The sequence below is a fragment of the Quercus robur genome, chromosome 6, assembly GCF_932294415.1.
Source record: "Quercus robur chromosome 6, dhQueRobu3.1, whole genome shotgun sequence".
NCBI classification, from domain to species: Eukaryota; Viridiplantae; Streptophyta; class Magnoliopsida; order Fagales; family Fagaceae; genus Quercus; species Quercus robur.
Window position 1 is genome coordinate 48232421 of NC_065539.1, and position 18577 is coordinate 48250997.

The following is an 18577-nucleotide window of genomic DNA, read 5'->3' on the forward strand; positions in this document are numbered from 1 at the left end:
TAATTTTTGTTTAAATTTTTTTAATTTAATAATTTTAAATAGATAAGAGTTTTTTTTTTAGTAGAATGGTAAATCATGATCAATTGTCCATTATAAAAACATTATAATTTCTCAGCAATGAGGCCCACCTTGGTATCATTATTACTCTCACATATTCAGCCACGCGCGGGTGTGAATTTTCAATTTTCGGAGTACTCATGCAGAATGATGGAGATGGAGATGTGGATTTTTGAGACAGTCTTTTTCAAAGCCGTTGATGTGGATTTTTGAGACAGTCTTTTTCAAAGCCGTTGTGGTAGCCACCACATTGGTACACTTTAAATACTTTCACGTGTTAAGCCACGCGCTGATATGAATGTTTGGACTTATTAGAATTCTAGAATCAGTTCTACTATGTCCAATGTCATTTTAACCTATCAAAGCCTACTTTATATATTTTAATACATAATTAATAATACACCATGTATCATATACTGACTGGCCCTCCTAAAATTTTAGAATTTGAACTTCTCAAAATTTAAAATTTAGTTCAATCACAAAAAGAAAAAAAAATAGACCTTACATTTTTTATAATTGATTCCTAAAACCTTTGAACCAGTCCATAAGTAGTATAAATACAACATACCCAAAAAAGAATGCAAAATACCAAGGCCCTAATAACCCAAAAAAATTTCTTCATTTACAAATCTCTAGTAGTAATGCCCAGTATAAAAGAAAAAATGAAAAAGAAAAGGAAAAGGAAAAGTAAAAATCCAAATGTCTCTTATGGTTGCTGTGCACACCAGCCACAATCGCGCCACCAGTAGCCACATTGCCTCTATCCCTCGAGTAGCAGTAGCCACAGCCATAGGCCCACATCCACAAACAACAGAACAAGGCCATTCACAAACATATGTCTCTCTATTTGCTTTGGATTTGTGCTACAGTGGGAGTGGCTTGTGGATTTGTATCGTGTGATATTTTAAGTTTAAATCTATTATATAGATTTGGATTTGTGCTGCTAGTGCAATGTGAGTTATAGACTTAATCGTGTTGATTTTTTTTTTTTAGGCTAAATTAATAGCGTGGAATTGTGGATATAAAAGTGATGCTTCTTGAAATACATATAATTTATACTTGTTAATAATAGACTATTTCGAAAATTAAGCTCAAAATCAATTATAAAAAATTGCAATACCATAGAAGAATATATGAGACAGCTTTGTTAGTCAAACTTAATTTATCAAATAATGTACTTTCTTTAGAATAAATTATTTGTTTGTACTTAATAATTTTGTTGTATTTAATTAGTTTGATCCCCTTGGAAAAAATTTCTGGCTCCACCACTAACCGAAATATGGTATAGTTTTTCCTTGGAAAGAGTCTTCCATATACTCCATTCCATATTCAAAGTTCTAAAATGGCTTCTCTTTGCCCATATTTTCCACTCAGCAAAGACAAAAAATATCAAGCTTCTTATCCTCATTAGTCCTTACGCTCCATCGTCTACGAGTTTAGTGATAAGTAATGATGAATTGATAGAATTGTGCTATCGTGGAAACTAATCTCCCATGCCGTACGGATTCTATAACAACGAATTCCTCATCTAAGTTGTAGGCTTGTAGCTCACAATTTTAAAAAGTATGAAAGTATATATTTATTTGAATAAAATATTTAACTTCTTAGCGCTTTCGATACCAACTTGTTCTTTTAAAAAATTTTCAAAATTTTTTTCTTTTTTACAGAACTCTTTTATTAGGTCTTTTTTCATTTTTCTTTATTTCTCACATTTAAAAACTCTTTTATCAATTTGTTTATCAAACAATTGTAACAATTTTAAAACAATTTAACATTGTAGTTCAATGCTTTAAATATTATAGCTCTTTTCAATTAAATCTATATAATTTAACTCTGTGGTAAAAAAGAATATTTAAAAAATCTCTATAATTTAATTCTACTTCCTATGCCTTCAAATTTCTATAAACACTTGACGAGTGCACTAAAGAGTTCTAATTTTTAATGCTAACACATATTCTTTCAAAGTACCAAAAATCTGGACTATCAAAGTCATCTTCGTAACTTTCAATTTTCATGTTTCATGTTATTTCCTCCATGTTTTAAATTACTCGTTACACAAATTTCTCTTGCTTTGATACCAAAATTTGATGTGGGACAAAATTAAAATGATGCACGTTTAAACATCAAAATAAGACAAGAAAAACAAAGTAACATAATAATCAACACCTAAACTTGCTTGTATTCAGCACAAACAAAGATAACAAAATCTCGAAATCATCAATTAGGTTTATCCTCTAGCCAAAGACAGGAAAATCCATTCATTCTCCTTGTAAAACAGTAGGGCTAATCTCTAGCCAAATACAAGGAGAATAAATGGATTTTGCGATCTAGCTAGCTAGTACTTGGGCAGCTTTAAAATCCTCCTGGCTTGACTGAAGTGCATAGAAATAAAGGTTTTTTTTAAATAATAATAAGAATTCATTCTATGAAAAAGAAAAATTACAGCAAATCAACACGATATAGAACAAGCAGAAAATCTGCAAAGCTCATAACTTAATTAGACACTAGTACAGTTATGCATGCTACCCTATTTAATTAAGTATAACTAACAAAAACTATAAATATAACAAACAAATTATTAAGACACTACAGCATGTAACTCTACGTGTGATACAAGATTTTACTCAATGCATGAACTAAAAATTATGTACATGTACGGTAATATTTGTCATTATCATACCGAGGTTAAGGTAACATCGGTCATATTCGGAGCTGGAGATTGAACTTGGACAACAACGTCACCGCCAGTACTAGTACTAGTAATGCTGCTTTCGCTGCCACTGCTGGAATAATTACTGATCCCATACTTGTATGGTACAGCGATGAGAATCAGGAGGCTAATTATTGCTGCAGCGATTTTCACACCCAAAAGAAACTGTTCTTCCCTGAAGATGATAAAATATAGAGCCTGATGGGCCTACCTTAATGGGCCTGACGGATTGGAACTGTTGGGCCTGTGTAAAGATGATCCCATGCGCTTTGAAGGCCTATTGCTGACAGACATAGTAAGGGCCCATGACCCGAAGTCTCTATCGCCTAGAAAAGCCCTAAGATCCAAAAATGGAAATCCTTGCTCACCACGCTCAGAAGAATTTGTATTAGAGTCCCACATGGAAAAGATTTGGAAACCAAGAAGAAAAGCCAACCCTCTACCACTATAAAAGACCTAACACCCTCGCAAATCGAGGTACGTTTTTATGAACCCTCTCTAACGCTCTAGAGTGGTGAGAAGAAACTAGTTTTTTTTTTTCCTTGCTTACTTGGGCGATTAGAAAGCTCTTCGAACTTACTATTACTTTAGATGTATGTAGTCCTTCTGTTTCCTACACACATCATAAATACATTTGGTAATTATAGGGAGTATTCTCGTAATCCTAGCTACTTAGAAGTATTGAATCATGTTCCTTGTGGATCTAAGATCTTGGTAACCTTTAACCAGCCTCTTGGAGTTTAGAAGTCTGGTGTTGTTGAAGGATCCTGGACCATTGCCAATGAATCCTCCATCTAGTATTACATTTCTGTTTCCTATATTTTTGACAAAAATGACAACTTGAAGAGTTGCAAGAGCTTTTATTTCATCTGTCTGATAGCTGGTCGCCTCCTTCAACTCATTACCTCATTCATATCTCAAAGAGTAAAATACTATTTTGGTCCCTAAGTTTTATCAAAAGTTTGTCTGTCTCTAAATCTTTTTTCACCTTTAAAATTTGTAAAGAGTTTTTTAATAGTTTGAAGACAAAATAGAGATGAAAAAAATATTTTTTTTCAATAGTTTAGAGTTTTTATTTTTTATTTTATTTTTAAGTTTAAGGACAAAGAGAATAACATTTTCAATAATTTAGAAACGAATAAAGAACTTTTTAAAGTTTAAGGATAAAAAATAAAAAAATAAACTTTCAGTAAAGTTTAGGACCAAAATAGTATTTTACCCATGGTTGGAATAATTTAAAATATATATATATTATAATATATATGGGTACTAATTTTAGAAATTTTATTTTATAAAATTACATTTTTACCCTCTTAACAATATCATTAATTCTTTTAAGAGTATTATTATATTCACAAATTTTTCTACAACATTTTATACAAATTATTTAGGTAGCAAATTCTTATTAGTTTGCATTTGGGTACACCACTTACATTAACCACTCATCACATCAACAATTTGTAAAAAAGTTTGTAGTTCTAATATTTTCCTCATTTTAAAAACAATTAAAAAAAATTATAAATCTAAAATCTAAAACAAGATATACAAGTCCAAAAACAAAAATTACCAATAGTAAAACTAAAAAAATATTAAGTTTAGTAAACCAATTTTACCCAAAACAAACAACCTGACCATTAAAAAATTTTAAACAAAATAATTTTTTTCTTACCCAACATTACACATCAAAGACACCAAAAAAAAAAACACATACCCCCTCAGCAGTTAAGCAGCAGAGTCAGAGGCCAAAGTTACTGCACACAACTAGTAGCAAAGCCTCCCCCTAACTCTAAGTTCTAGCTCCATCATGATTTTACCCTATCTCAAACAACTTTATCTTAATTGATTTTGAACGTTAATGTCTTAGTAGTTGCCAATTTGCCGTTATCACCTACTTGTCATTCTTATTGACCCATTGAAAAGAGGTATACTATGTATTGGCTGCGTGTATCCTCTCTCTTATAGCAGGTGGAGTCCCACACATCAGTGGGGCACATTTGTTGAAAGAGATAGTCTATTTATAATTGAAACCAAAGGTGGAGCCAAGGGGCCAAAGGGAGGGCCATGGCCCCCCTGACTTTTTGAATTTTCCATTAGAGGTAGGATAAATTCACAATTCAAACAAAAAAAATATACTGACTGGCCCTCCTAAAATTTTAGAATTTGAACTTCTCAAAATTTAAAATTTAGTTCAATCACAAAAAGAAAAGAAAAAAATAGACCTTACATTTTTTATAATTGATTCCTAAAACTTTTGAACCAGTCCATAACTAGTATAAATACAACATACCCAAAAAAAAAATGCAAAATACCAAGGCCCTAATAACCCAAAAAAATTTCTTCATTTACAAATCTCTAATAGTAATACCCAGTATAAAAGAAAAAATGAAAAAGAAAAGGAAAAGGAAAAGGAAAAGTAAAAACCCAAATGTCTCTTATGGTTGCTGTGCACACCAGCCACAATCGCGCCACCAGTAGCCACGTTGCCTCTATGCCTCGAGTAGCAGTAGCCACAACCATAGGCCCACAGCCACAAACAACAGAACAAGGCCATTCACAAACATATGTCTCTCTATTTGCTTTGGATTTGTGCTACAGTGTGAGTGGCTTGTGGATTTGTGTCGTGTGATATTTTAAGTTTAAATCTATTATATAGATTTGGATTTGTGCTGCTAGTGCTATGTGAGTTATAGACTTAATCGTGTTGATTTTTTTTTTTTAGGCTAAATTAATAGCGTGGAATTGTGGATATAAAAGTGATGCTTCTTGAAATATGTATAATTTATACTTAGACTATTTTGAAAATTAAGCTCAAAATCAATTATAAAAAATTGCAATACCATAAAAGAATATATGAGACAGCTTTGTTAGGTCAAACTTAATTTATCAAATAATGTACTTTCTTTAGAATAAATTATTTGTTTGTAGTTAATAATTTTGTCGTATTTAATTAGTTTGGTCCCCTTAGTAAAAATTTATAACTCCGCCACTAACCGAAATATGGTATAATTTTTCCTTGGAAAGAGTCTTCCATATACTCCATACCATGTTCAAAGTTCTAAAATGGCTTCTCTTTGCTCATATTTTCCACTCAGCAAAGAAAAAAAATATCAAGCTTCTTATCCTCATTAGTCCTTACGCTCCGTCGTCTACGAGTTTAGTGATAAGTAACGATGAGTTGATAGAATTGTGCTATCGTGGAAACTAATCTCCCATGCCCTACGGATTCTATAACAACGAATTCCTAATCTAAGTTGTAGGCTTGTAGCTCACAATTTTAAAAAGTATGAAAATATATATTTATTTGAATAAAATATTTAACTTCTTAGCGCTTTCTATGCCAACTTGTTCTTTTAAAAAAATTTCAAATTTTTTTTCTTTTTTACAGAACTCTTTTATTAGGTCTTTTTTTCATTTTTCTTTACTTCTCACATTTAAAAACTCTTTTATCAATTTGGTTATCAAACAATTGTAACAAATTTAAAACAATTTAACATTGTAGTTCAACGCTTTAAATATTATAGCTCTTTTCAATTAAATCTATATAATTTAACTCTGTGGTAAAAAAGAATATTTAAAAAATCTCTATAATTTAATTCTACTTCCCTTGCCTTGAAATTTCTATTAAAACTTGACGAGTGCACAAAAGAGTTCTAATTTTTAATGCTAACGCATATTCTTTCAAAGTACCAAAAATCTGGACTATCAAAGTCATCTTCGTAACTTTCAATTTTCATGTTTCATGTTATTTCCTCCATGTTTTAAATTACTCGTTACACAAATTTCTCTTGCTTTGATACCAAAATTTGATGTGGGACAAAATTAAAATGATGCACATTTAAACATCAAAATAAGACAAGAAAAACAAAGTAACATAATAATCAACACCTAAACTTGCTTGTATTCAGCACAAACAAAGATAACAAAATCTCGAAATCATCAATTAGGTTTATCCTCTAGCCAAAGACAGGAAATTCCATTCATTCTCCTTGTAAAACAGTAGGGCTAATCTCTAGCCAAATACAAGGAGAATAAATGGATTTTGCATATCTAGCTAGCTAGTACTTGGGCAGCGTTAAAATCCTCCTGGCTTGACTGAAGTGCATAGAAATAAGGGTTTTTTTTTTTTAATAAGAATTCATTCTATGAAAAAGAAAAATTACAGCAAATCGACACGATATAGAACAAGCAGAAAATCTGCAAAGCTCATACCTTAATTAGACACTAGTACAGTTCAATAGTTCATGCATGCTACCCTATTTAATTAAGTATAACTAACAAAAACTAAATATAACAAACAAATTATTAAGACACTACAGCATGTAACTCTACGTGTGATACAAGATTTTACTCAATGCATGAACTAAAAATTATGTACATGTACGGTAATATTTGTCATCATCAGACCGAGGTTAAGGTAACATCGGTCATATTCGGAGCTGGAGATTGAACTTGGACAACAACGTCACCGCCAGTACTAGTACTAGTAATGCTGCTTTCGCTGCCACTGCTGGAATAATTACTGATCCCATACTTGTATAGTACAGCGATGAGAATCAGGAGGCTAATTATTGCTGCAGCGATTTTCACACCCAAAAGAAACTGTTCTTCCCAGTTAAAAAAAAAAAAAAAAAAGTAAAAACCATCGCTTACCATTGGTGCGATGGTCACTCTATAAGTATAAGTACTTATGAGGTGTAGAAGTTAAGGGCTCAAGTTCAAATATTCAAGAGAAAGTTTTATAGAGAGCATTCAGCTTGGTTTGAATATAACTGAACCCTACGGACCTCCCATATACTTTGATGATGAGTGAGCTAGCCCAAACCGCTCTAATGCGATGCTTCACATCCTTGGAAAGCTTGACTGCTGCAAACCCTTCCCTTATCTCTTCCAACTCCTCATCTGACTCTATATCGGCTTCCATATATTCCTCAAAAGCAAATGCTTGGTTATATGCCCCTGGTATTTCCCCCAAGAGCTTGTCTCTGAAAGACGATTTCTCACCGTGGTTAGGACTGCTAAAACGACCTTGTGACTAGGAGCTACTTTCATGGCTGGCCGAGAAAACCGGCGTGACGTACATCTTTTACTTTTTTATTACTGTGTTCTAGCTCGACTTCCTCTTCACTAGAGAGAGCACGACTCTTAGAACGGAACATACTCACTCACTCACTCCCGTCTTTGTGGTGTTTTTCCTAAGACGGTTTAGCTGCAAGGAAGATCATGATAAGGTCCTCAGGAATGGCCCATGGTTCATAGGGGAGCATTTCCTTTCGATTCGTCCATGGGAGCCAAATTTTAAGCCTTCAACTACGAATGTGTCATCCATTGCAGTATGGGTTAGGCTTAATGAACTACCCATCGAGTATTATGAAGTGGAGGTATTAAAGCAGATCGGGAACTCAGTAGGCAAGGTTCTTCGGATCGATACACACACAGCTGCTGAGGCAAGAGGCCGCTTCGCCAGGTTATGCATTCAGGAGGACTTAGACAAGCCATTGGTGATGAACATCTTTATCGGAGGCATCCATCAACCTATTAACTATGAAGGGATTCATAGACTCTACTTTTCATGTGGCCGGATTGGCCATCGGAGGGAGGCTTGTCCTTACACGCTTCGGAGTACACCCAAGGCAGATATGGTTAACGGTGATAGTGTGGATGTCCGGGTCAGCAACTCACATGATGGGTGTGATTTGGTGGACCCCAAGCAAGGTGGGGCCCCTTGGTCTCCTGAGCAAGAGGACGCTTATGGGCCGTGGGTAGTGGTCACCAAAAAATGACAAGGAAATAGAGGTGTAAGGAACACGCCAGAAGGTAGTGGGACTGGCTACCTCAAAGTGAGTGGTGGGACCGCTTATTTGAAGGTGGGGCCCAAAAACTTTAACATGGAATTAGATAAAAGGAAGGCTGATGAGGCTTTCCCAACAAGTCGAGCTCAAGCGCCAAAGGTCACAGTGTCTAAGGTGAATGGATTGAAGGATATGGGCCTCTCAAAGGGAGCTACTGTGCCCACGGATGTAGAACAAATGGGCCATTTTAATAAAGGAGTAGCCATTACACAGGCCCAGCGTGCCTCAATAAAAGGAAAAAAAGATTTTGCCCATAATAGGGCACATATACCTTCAGTAAGAGTAGCCATAAGTTCCATGAACCTTCCAGAGCAAAATTCTTTCGCCTCCACCTCAAAGTTCAGCTATGGAACCAGCTCACGAGATGATTCAATTTTTTTGTTCACAGCCACGGCAAGTGTTGATCCTCAATCTTTGGGATCTCATATGTCCAACCAAGAAGAAGCACCTGCCAGTGACCATTCCACCCTGGGAAAAGAGTCAAAACCCATGGAAGGAAGTTCCTTTCAAGGGGCTGTCGCCGGAGGAGTAAATACTAGCCGTTTAAAGGAACCGGGTGGAGAGTTTACTGGAGAGGAAGTTGTTGGGGTTCGAACCAATAGCCACATGCACTAGAGTCCACAAACAAGTGTTTCAAACCATGGTGAAGTTTATCAACCACTGTCAATTCACCAAGTTGGAGATGTGGATTCTTAGGTTTTGCTTAACTCTAATCTCGAGGAAAGGTCAATTGTGGGAATTGTTGAGGTGGATGGGATGGAGCTTGAAGGAGGAGGCAATTTCTTACCCTCCTGTTGATGCTTGTTCTTTCCTCATTTTTATCCATGTGATGAAGATAATTATTTGGAATAATAGGGGCACTCTGAAGCCCAATTTTCAGAATCATGTGAGGGAGATGGTGCATGTTCACGATCTAGCTGTGTTTGTGGTTATAGAAACTCGTCTCGGATGGGAGAGAACGAAGAATATTACGGATCTTTTGCCGTTTGATGGAGCGATTCATGTGGATACGGTTGGATATTCTAGGGGTTTATGGTTGATGTGGAATGCAGATTAGGTGGAGGTTACCCCTTTGGCCAAAACTGAACAAGAAATTCATGTTACTGTTAAGGTACTAGCTTCTAACTTATCCTAGTTATTTTCAGCAATGCTAGTCCTTGATTTGCTGAGAGAACAATCTTATGGAATAACTTGATGCAAATTGCAGAGTTGCATAGCATGCCCTGGGTTATTGCAGGAGATTTTAACGAGCCTCTCAATAGTGCGGACAAGTTGGGTGGTAGAGAGGTGAGCATCAGTAGGTCACTCCTTCTGAAAGAGTGCCTAGACAAATGTAATATGGTGGATTTGGGGTTTTCGGGTTCTAGATTCACGTGGACTAACAAGAGAGATGCTCATGTACTCATACAAGAAAGAATTGATAGATTCTTTGTCAACATAGATTGGTGTACCATGTATCCTGAAGCCAGAGTGACTCACCTGACTAGATGCCACTCCGACCATAGTCCAATTTTACTTGAAACAAATCCTACTAGCTGGGCAAGGCAGAATAGGCTCTTCAGGTTTCAAAGCTTCTGGCTATCAGACTCTTCTTTTCCCCAAGTAGTCCAGAAAGCGTGGGCAGGGGCCCCTAGCCTTCAGGGAGCCATCAATAAGTTCTCTCATGCTGCCTCAAAATGGAATAAGGGGCACTTTGGAAACATCTTTGAGAAGAAGAAAAGAATTATGGCGAGATTAGGAGGGATTCAGAGAGATTTAGCTGTTTGTCCTTCGGTTTCTCTGGTGGAGTTGGAGAGGAAGCTTCAGGCAGATTTATGTTGCATTTTTTACCAAGAGGAAGAATTATGGGCGCTTAAATCCAGAGTCAACTGGATGTTGCTGCGAGATAGAAATACTTCCTTCTACCATATTTCAATGTTGGTAAGAAGGAAGAGAAACTCCATTACGGCTATTATGTCCAATACCGGGGAGTGGGTGCATGATGAAGTGGCAGTGAAAGAGGTTATTTGAAATGGTTTTTCTGACCTATATACCACATCCCATAGCTGCACTGCCCTTATGGTCCCGGCTTGCTTTGCCTGGCAAGCCCGGTTATCCAACGAAAAGCGGGATAGTATTGATAGAGGTGTCTCTGATGACTAGATAAAGGCGGGTTTTTAGTCTCTTAAAGCCTTTAAAGCTCCAGGCCCCTATGGCCTCCACGCAGGTTTTTTTCAATGCTTCTGGCTTATAGTAGGCAACTTAGTGATAGAAGAAGTCAAGAATATTTTTGCTGCTAAGGAAGTCCCTGAGGAGTTAAATAGGACTTCCATCACTCTTATCCCTAAAATTCCTGGTCTGGAAACTCTTAGTAATTACCGCCCAATTAGCTTGTGTAACACAGTGTACAAGAATGTTTCTAAAATCTTGGTTGCCCACCTTAGACCTCTCCTTGGTAATCTCATATCTCCCTACCAATTTGCTTTTGTGCCTGGAAGAAGAGGAACGGATAATGCCATCATTATTCAAGAACTTGTTCACACAATCAGTAAGAAAAAGGAAAGGACTGGATTTATGGCGATTAAAATTGACCTGGAAAAAGCATATGATAAGCTTGAGTGGAGCTTTATTAGAGAAATGTTAATCAGAGTCAATCTTCCTCAAAATCTTATAAAGTTGATGATGAGTTGTGTGTCGACGGTTTCCACCTCCATTATGGTGAATGGGGGGAGCTTTAGATCAAATTTTGCCTTCGAGGGGCCTTAGACAAGGTGATCCTCTTTCCCTATACATATTCATCCTTTGTATGGACTTCCTAGGCCAGCTCATTGAAGAAAAATGTAGCACTAAGAGTTGGAAGCCGGTTAAGGCATCAAGAGTGGCATGGATTTCTCCCATCTTTTCTTTGCGGATGACTTGGTTCTTTTTGCCAAAACTGATCAGGAGAATTGTGTTGTAATAAGGGAGGTGTTAGATATGTTTTGTAGTAGATCGGGTCTATCAGCCAGTGGTGCCAAATCTAAGGTCTATTTCTCCTTGACTGTTAACAGGGATAGGAGGGAAGAGTTATGTGATATTTTGGGGTTCCAATCCATGCCCAATCTAGGGAAATACCTCGGTACTCCCCTCAAGCATCCAGGGTCCTCTTCACAGGACTTCAATTTTGTTCTTGAGCAAGTTAAATAGAAGTTGGCTGGTTGGAAGGCGAATCGTTGTCCTTGGCGGGTAAATCAATCCTTAAGCATGTGTCATCTACCATTCCGAATTATGTTATGCAAAGTGCTCATCTCCCTAACAAGATCATAGAAGGCATTGATCGAGTTAATAGGAATTTCTTATGGGGCTTAACGGACTTGGTGAAAAAAATGCATTGGGTGGGTTGGAGTAAAGTCATAAAACCGAAGGAAGAGGGGGGATTGGGTATTCAATCTGCCAAGGGAAGGAATTTGGCCCTTTTAGCTAAGTTAAATTGGAGATTCCAAACAGAAGGGGAGTCTTTATGGGTAAAAGTGCTGAAAGGTAAATGATGATTCCTTGGTTATCAGTGGGTTGATAAGACTTGAACGTTGATCTTCGGGCTATCTCCTGTAATACCAAAGACACAGAATCAGAGGGGACCGGTGTCGACCGGCCAAAAATCCTCCGATGATCAAGTTAGTTATTTGGAACTCTCTGTAACGAAGAAGTGTTCTCTTAAAAGTAAGAAAGTGTCTGAATACCTTTTTCCTTCATCGAAGAAGCCTTATATAGTGTGTGGAACGGTTATCTATTTGGTAACCGTTCCCAGTGTCGAGGAGTCCGGAGAATTGGGAGTAACCGCTGTGGAAGTTACTTAGGTCGGACGGGCCGATGAACTCGTCCATCCATAATGAAGATGGACGAGACCTTCATGAGTAGCTCGTCCACGTTTAGTCCATCCATAATGAGGATGGACGAGACCTCCAGGATGATCTCGTCCACTTTTAGTCCATCCATAATGAGGATGGACGAGACCTCCAGGATGATCTCGTCCACTTTTAATGAAAGACGGACGAGATCATCTTGGAAGGCTTGTCGTCCATAAATGACGAGTAGATCTTGAGGTATTAAGCCCGTCCATATACGGACGAGGGTCGCTGGTACGGTTGCAATTCTCTCCGCCTATTGTTGCTTCTTTCGTTGGACGAGACATATGGACGAGTTATGGGTTTGGGGATTCTGTGACACCATCAGTTGCCCCCTCGTCCATGTGAGTCGTCCAAAAGGTTGAACGTTCTTGGGCACAATTGGTTAACAATTATTGTACCACGTGTCCTTTTCTTATTAGAGACTGATTCTGTCGATTTATTTTTCCAAGATTGATGCCACGTGTTGCTTCTGTATTGGTTGGGTCGTTTCGATTACCCAGGTCAGCATCCTATAAATAGTGGAATGCCTCCCTTGACCCTCCTCATTCCAGAAATTTTCTTCCTTGACATCCATCGTCTAGAGCCTCGTCTAAGAGTTCTCTGCGTCTAGAGTCTTCTTCCGTCTAGAGCCAGGTACTCTTCTTTTTCTCGTCTTTAGGTTTAAGTTTCTTCTTAGGGATGTCTGTTGCTTCCTCGTCCACAGATAGCCTTGATAAGGTTATAGACGAGTATTGTGATGATACTAGTGATAGGTCTAGTTCTAGGAGTGCTAGTGATGAGAGTGGAGGAAGCACGGACGAGAACTACTCTTCTGGGGCCCCTGGGCTCCCTATTGAAGTCGTCCAAGAACAGCTTAGGAGAGCTTCTGGCTCTCAAGCTGGTTCTCCGTCCAATCCTACGGACGAGGTAGAAACCGTCTTCAGTTGCGCTGTAGGTGTCCATTCTAAGACGGACGAACAGAGGTTAGGTAACCTTAGGTCCTGGTATCAAATCCCAGACGAGTTTAACCCTAGGCTACCCGTCCGTGGAGAATGGTGTTGTGAGCCCCGTTTTGGAATAGGCGTCTATGAATCTTACTTCCTAGGTGGCCTTAGGTTTCCTTTAAATGTCTTTGCTAGGGAGTTACTAGTCAAATTAGGTCTAGGTGTTTGTCAATTCAATCCCAACGCATGGAGATTAATTATCTCCATGCAAATTTTGTGGAGGGAAGTTTTTGGTAGGGACCGTCCTCTTACAGTGGACGAGTTCCTTTATTGTTATAAACCTTCTGCCATAAGTCAGTCTGAAGGTTTTTACCAATTTACTGCTAGAGGGAATGATTGTAGGTTGATCAAGTCCCTAGCTTCGTCTGATAGGAAGTGGAAGACGGAGTTTATTTTTATTTCAGGCTTCTGGGCAGGGAACCCTGTGGACGTTGGCAGGGATCCCTTTCCTCCTTACACTGGGGACGTGGGGAACCTTCGTCCAGAAGGTACGTCCCTTCCCCTCGTTTACTTTTATTCTTCTATTTAGTACATTTACAATTTCTAACCTTTGTTTGTTCATTGTTTTGTAGCTGCCAAACGTCCGTCCTTGAGCAAATTTCACCGTGACCGCGTCCACAGGGCCCGTCTACACGCAGACAGGAGCTTCCATTCCCTTGTCACGCTTAGGCGTCTGGCCAAGTGGGGTTTAGGTCCCGAGCCTTCAGACGAAGCTATAGCCCACGAAGTCACTGTGCGAAAAAGTAAGTTTTTAACTTAACCTTCCTTTCTTTTTCTTTTTTATGTATACATTCCTCATTTGTTCATCTCGTCCTAGGAATGTCAACAATGAAAGAGAACCGAGGAAAAGAGATCGCAGGAGAGGGGAAACGTCCTGAGGGTCAAGCCCAGGATCGTCCAACGGCTGGGGACAAAAGAAAGTTCTTGCCTAAGAACATTGATCTGGATGGGCTCCCCAGTCGAAGAGATAAAAGGGTTAAACAAAGCTCGTCCAAGGTGGTCAAGTCCAAACCACCCTCGTCTCAGCCTGCCGTCCAAATAGTTGATGTGGACTCGTCCACTCCAGTTGAGTCCACCCCGTCCAAGACTCCTCCCAGAACTCCTGTGGCCAGATCTACCATGCCTGGCTCGTCCCAGCCTTCTATGAATATTATTGCAAATGAAGACCTGGCTTGGGAACGGTTCCAGATGGCCGTCAAGGACGAGGATATAAACATGTGCTATAACATGGGCTTGAAGGAATTTGAGCATTCAGGCGTCCATGACCTTTTCAAGGTATGCCAGTATCCCTCGTCCTTGTTTAGTTATTAAATTTTCCTCATTTAATCATTCTATGTTGTTCTCTGTTCACAGGCCATGTCGAAGTTTATAGCAGCGTCTAGACAGGCAACGGAGCTGGACAAGACGAGAGTCTTGTTGGAGACGAGGATTCAGGAGGTGAACGCTGACTGTAAGAAATGGGCTGGGTTTGCTGAAAAAGCTAAGGACGAGGTCAAAGAGCATAACAAGCTGATTGAGGAGCTAAGGACGGATGCATTGGAGAAGGAGACGCGCATTGATCACTTACAACAGGTGAACAATGAGTTGAATGCTCGTCTTTCCAAGGCAAGAGAGGACGCTGTGGCTGAGTTCAAGTCGTCCAAAGAGTATACAGACACTTTGGATCGCAATTATGCAGCTGGTTTTGAAGATTTTAGAATGGACGCTGTTGAAAACTTTCCTGAAGTTGACTTCAGCACAATCAAGCTTAACCTTGCTGCTGCCACAAGCTCTCTCCTCCAGACTGGCTCTGATGATGTCAACGTGGAAGACGACGCCAGCACTCAGCCTCCTCAGGACGAGCCTACAGTGAATGCTCCCCCTTCTTAGGACGGGATTTTAAACTTTGTAGCTTTGCTTTTTCTTTTTTTGTAACTTTTGTGTTTGGTCCTTTGTTTTTGGACCTTCTTTATGTAACAAGAATACATTATACTCGTCCATGGTTTTAGGACGGGTTTTTTAAGTATACTATTTCTACTTTTCAAACTAATCAAGGGTTTTTGGACGTAGGATGTCCACCCTTTGAATGAAGTTTTATTTTCTTTGCATGGATAAATGATTTCATTTTCTTTGAATGGACGAGTGATTTCATTTTCTTTGCATGGACGGATGCTGCTAAGCTATTTTATTCTTAGCTCGTCCATGTCGAGAATACATATTTTTCTTGTAGTCTAACTCGTCTTAGCAGGTAGTATTTTTAATTAGCTTGATTCGTCTTAAGACTTGCAAACTAATTTTTCATACCGTCTACTTATTTTGCCAACTTTTTGTCTCGTCCAGAATTTGGATTGTTTCAGTTGGCTTTACCTCGTCCATGAGTTGGACGAGTATGGATGTGGTTTCTTTTATTCAAGAAAATTTAGACGTTACATCTCTGCGTCCAGAGATTTTGTTCGTCTTGGATCTTTCAACCCTCTTGAGGATTGAATTGGACGATAATATCATGGAGAATTCACACAACATTTTGTACATAACATAAATATTGTTTACAGACAAGGCATATGCACACTGATGCCTTTTTATTTAATAAATACATACTTCATGACTTCGTCCATAACCACAACACAACTATAAAAAGTAAATCATAGTTTCAAACTTCACACACAAACAATACCAAACATAGTAGTATCAAACAGCATCACTCATAATAGTACGCTAGTAGACAGATAAGACCCAAGTCTCGTCCATAGGTTCACTCTTACTGGTAGTACCTCCTCAGGTGCTCCACATTCCAAGGATGTTCCAATTTTCTCCCGTCCAGGGCCTCCAGGTAGTAGGATCCTTGCCTTTTACAGTTGATTATTCTATAGGGTCCTTCCCAGTTTGGGCCCAACTTCCCATGTGCTGGGTTCTTGGTTGACAAAGAGACCTTTCTCAGGACGAGATCTCCTATATGGAAACGCCTAGGCTTCACCATCGCATCATACTGCTTAGCCATGAGGTTCTTATACTTTGCTGCCCTGTATTCTGCGTTTGCCCTTACCTCGTCTATTAGATCGAGGTTCAGACGAAGCTGGTCCTCATTATCCTTGTCTTGATACGTCATCACCCTGTGATTAGCCATATGCACTTCTGCAGGTATGACTGCATCGCTTCCATAGGCCAACTTGAAAGGAGTCTCCCCTGTAGGGGTCCTCACAGTGGTCCTGTATGCCCATAAAACTCCTGGTAATTCATCTGGCCATATTCCCTTTGCCCCCTCAAGCCGAGTTTTGATGATTTTCAACAAGGATCGGTTTGCTACTTCAGCTTGGCCGTTGGCTTGGGGGTGTGCAGGTGAGGAGTAATGGTTCTGAATTCCAAAGTGTAAGCAAAAGTCCTTGAAGAGTGCATTGTCAAATTGCCGTCCGTTGTCAGACACCAATACCCTCGGCACTCCAAATCTGCAAACAATGTTCTTCCACACGAAGTTTTTAACATTCTGTTGTGTGATATTTGCCAACGGTTCTGCCTCCACCCATTTGGTGAAGTAATCGATGCCCACAACTAAAAACTTCATCTGCCTTACTCCCAAAGGGAAGGGACCCAAGATATCCAATCCCCATTGTGCGAAGGGCCACGGTGCTACCATTGGGGTGAGGTATTCCGACGGTTGCCTGGGGACATTGCTAAATCGCTGGCATTGGTCGCAGACTTTAACATATGCTTTTGCATCAGCTTGCATGTTCGGCCAGTAATATCCTGCACGGACGATCTTGTGGACAAGTGATCTGGCTCCTGAGTGATTGCCACAGGCCCCTTCGTGAACTTCTCTCAGCACGTAGTTTGCTTCGTCCGGAGCTAGGCACCTAAGGTAAGGTTGAGAGAAACCTCTCTTGTATAGCACTTCATTCATAAGGACGTATCTAGCTGATCTCACCCTCACCTTTCTGGCTTCGTCCTTTTCTTCTGGTAGTCGTCCATCTTTCAAATATGATATAATGGGAGTCATCCAATCTTCTTTGTTATCTACCTGCTGTACTTCCTGGGCATCTATACTTGGCATATACTGAACTTCATCTGACTTCTCTAATGATTCATCTGCTGAGGCCTCTTTTGCTATAGTATCAGCTTCCACGTTCTCCTCCCTGGGGATTTGAACGAAGTCAGCTTTTTCAAACCTTTTCACAAGGCGCATCACCCTACCAAGGTATTTCTTCATTCGTCCTTCCTTCGCTTCATACATCCCATTCACTTGCCCCATGATCAGTTGGGAATCTCCCATGACACGTATGGACTTGGCTTCCACGGACTTCGCCAATTCTAGCCCTTTGAGGAGGGCTTCATATTCGACTTCATTGTTTGTCGTTTGGTATTGTAGACGGACTTTATGTTTCAGCTTGTCTCCCTCTGGGGACTGCAGGACCACACCAATTCCTCCTGCATGCCGTGTAGACGAACCATCCACGTGGACGATCCATCTCTTGCTGTCCTCTGCCTCGTTATGACTTGGGGTAAACTCTGCAATAAAATCTGCTAGGGCTTGAGCTTTTATGGCATGCCTTGGTTGATATCTGATATCAAACTCACTTAGCTCCACAGCCCACTGGATTAATCGTCCTGCAGCATCCAGTCTATTCATTGCCTTTTTGAGAGGATGATCTGTCATAACATTAATGACATATGCTTGGAAATAATGCCTCAGCTTCCTTGAAGCTGTGATTAGTGCGAAGGCCAACTTCTCCATTTGTGGATATCGTCCTTCCGCTCCTTTCAATGCCTTGCTTGTATAATACACAGGTCTTTGTACTTTATCTTCCTCTCTTATCAATGCTGAGCTCACTGCATGTGGGGTTACCGCTAGGTACAAATATAGTTCCTCTCCTTCCACTGATGGACTCAGCAGCGGTGCCATGGTAAGGTATACCTTCAAATCTTCGAAAGCTCTCTGACAGTCGTCGGTCCATTCAAATGCTTTTTTGAGAACCTTAAAAAATGGCAAACATTTGTCAGTAGCCTTAGAGACAAACCTGTTAAGCGCAGCGACTCGTCCAGTGAGGGATTGAATTTCCTTGGTATTTTGCGGTGGCTTCATGTCCAGTATTGCATGAATTTTATCTGGATTCGCTTCAATTCCCCTATGCGATACCATAA

At 39.3% G+C, this 18577-nt stretch overlaps 3 protein-coding genes across 3 annotated transcripts; 2 read left to right on the forward strand and 1 right to left on the reverse strand.

Moving 5' to 3' along the window:
• The first annotated feature begins 9810 nt into the window (after nt 1-9810).
• On the forward strand, nt 9811-10626 carry LOC126690300 (uncharacterized). The gene has a single exon (XM_050385414.1). It carries the CDS (start codon nt 9811-9813, stop codon nt 10624-10626), a length of 816 nt encoding a protein of 271 aa, XP_050241371.1.
• Nucleotides 10627-13160: 2534 nt separating this feature from the next.
• On the forward strand, nt 13161-15535 carry LOC126690301 (uncharacterized). Its single transcript, XM_050385415.1, has 5 exons — nt 13161-13444; nt 13808-13953; nt 14038-14208; nt 14283-14740; nt 14819-15535. The coding sequence occupies exons 1-5, from the start codon at nt 13161-13163 to the stop codon at nt 15332-15334; spliced, it is 1575 nt and encodes a 524-aa protein (XP_050241372.1). The 3' UTR covers nt 15335-15535.
• Nucleotides 15536-16857: 1322 nt separating this feature from the next.
• Nucleotides 16858-18338, reverse strand: LOC126690302 (uncharacterized). Its single transcript, XM_050385416.1, has 2 exons — nt 16962-18338; nt 16858-16887 (listed from the first exon to the last, which is right to left on the reverse strand). Exons 1-2 carry the CDS (start codon nt 18336-18338, stop codon nt 16858-16860), a joined length of 1407 nt encoding a protein of 468 aa, XP_050241373.1.
• Nucleotides 18339-18577: the final 239 nt, after the last annotated feature.

Excerpts from the sequence above, each read along its gene's own strand:
- LOC126690300 (XM_050385414.1), top strand. The coding sequence starts at position 9,811 with ATGCAAATTGCAGAGTTGCATAGCATGCCCTGGGTTATTGCAGGAGAT.
- LOC126690301 (XM_050385415.1), top strand. The coding sequence starts at position 13,161 with ATGTCTGTTGCTTCCTCGTCCACAGATAGCCTTGATAAGGTTATAGAC. Across the intron at positions 13,445-13,807 it reads TCTAAGACGGACGAACAGAG|GTTGATCAAGTCCCTAGCTT; the intron begins GTTAGGTAACCT and ends GAATGATTGTAG. Across the intron at positions 13,954-14,037 it reads GGGGAACCTTCGTCCAGAAG|CTGCCAAACGTCCGTCCTTG; the intron begins GTACGTCCCTTC and ends ATTGTTTTGTAG.
- LOC126690302 (XM_050385416.1), bottom strand. The coding sequence starts at position 18,338 with ATGGCACCGCTGCTGAGTCCATCAGTGGAAGGAGAGGAACTATATTTG. Across the intron at positions 16,888-16,961 it reads TCGATTACTTCACCAAATGG|ATTTGGAGTGCCGAGGGTAT; the intron begins GTGGAGGCAGAA and ends CATTGTTTGCAG.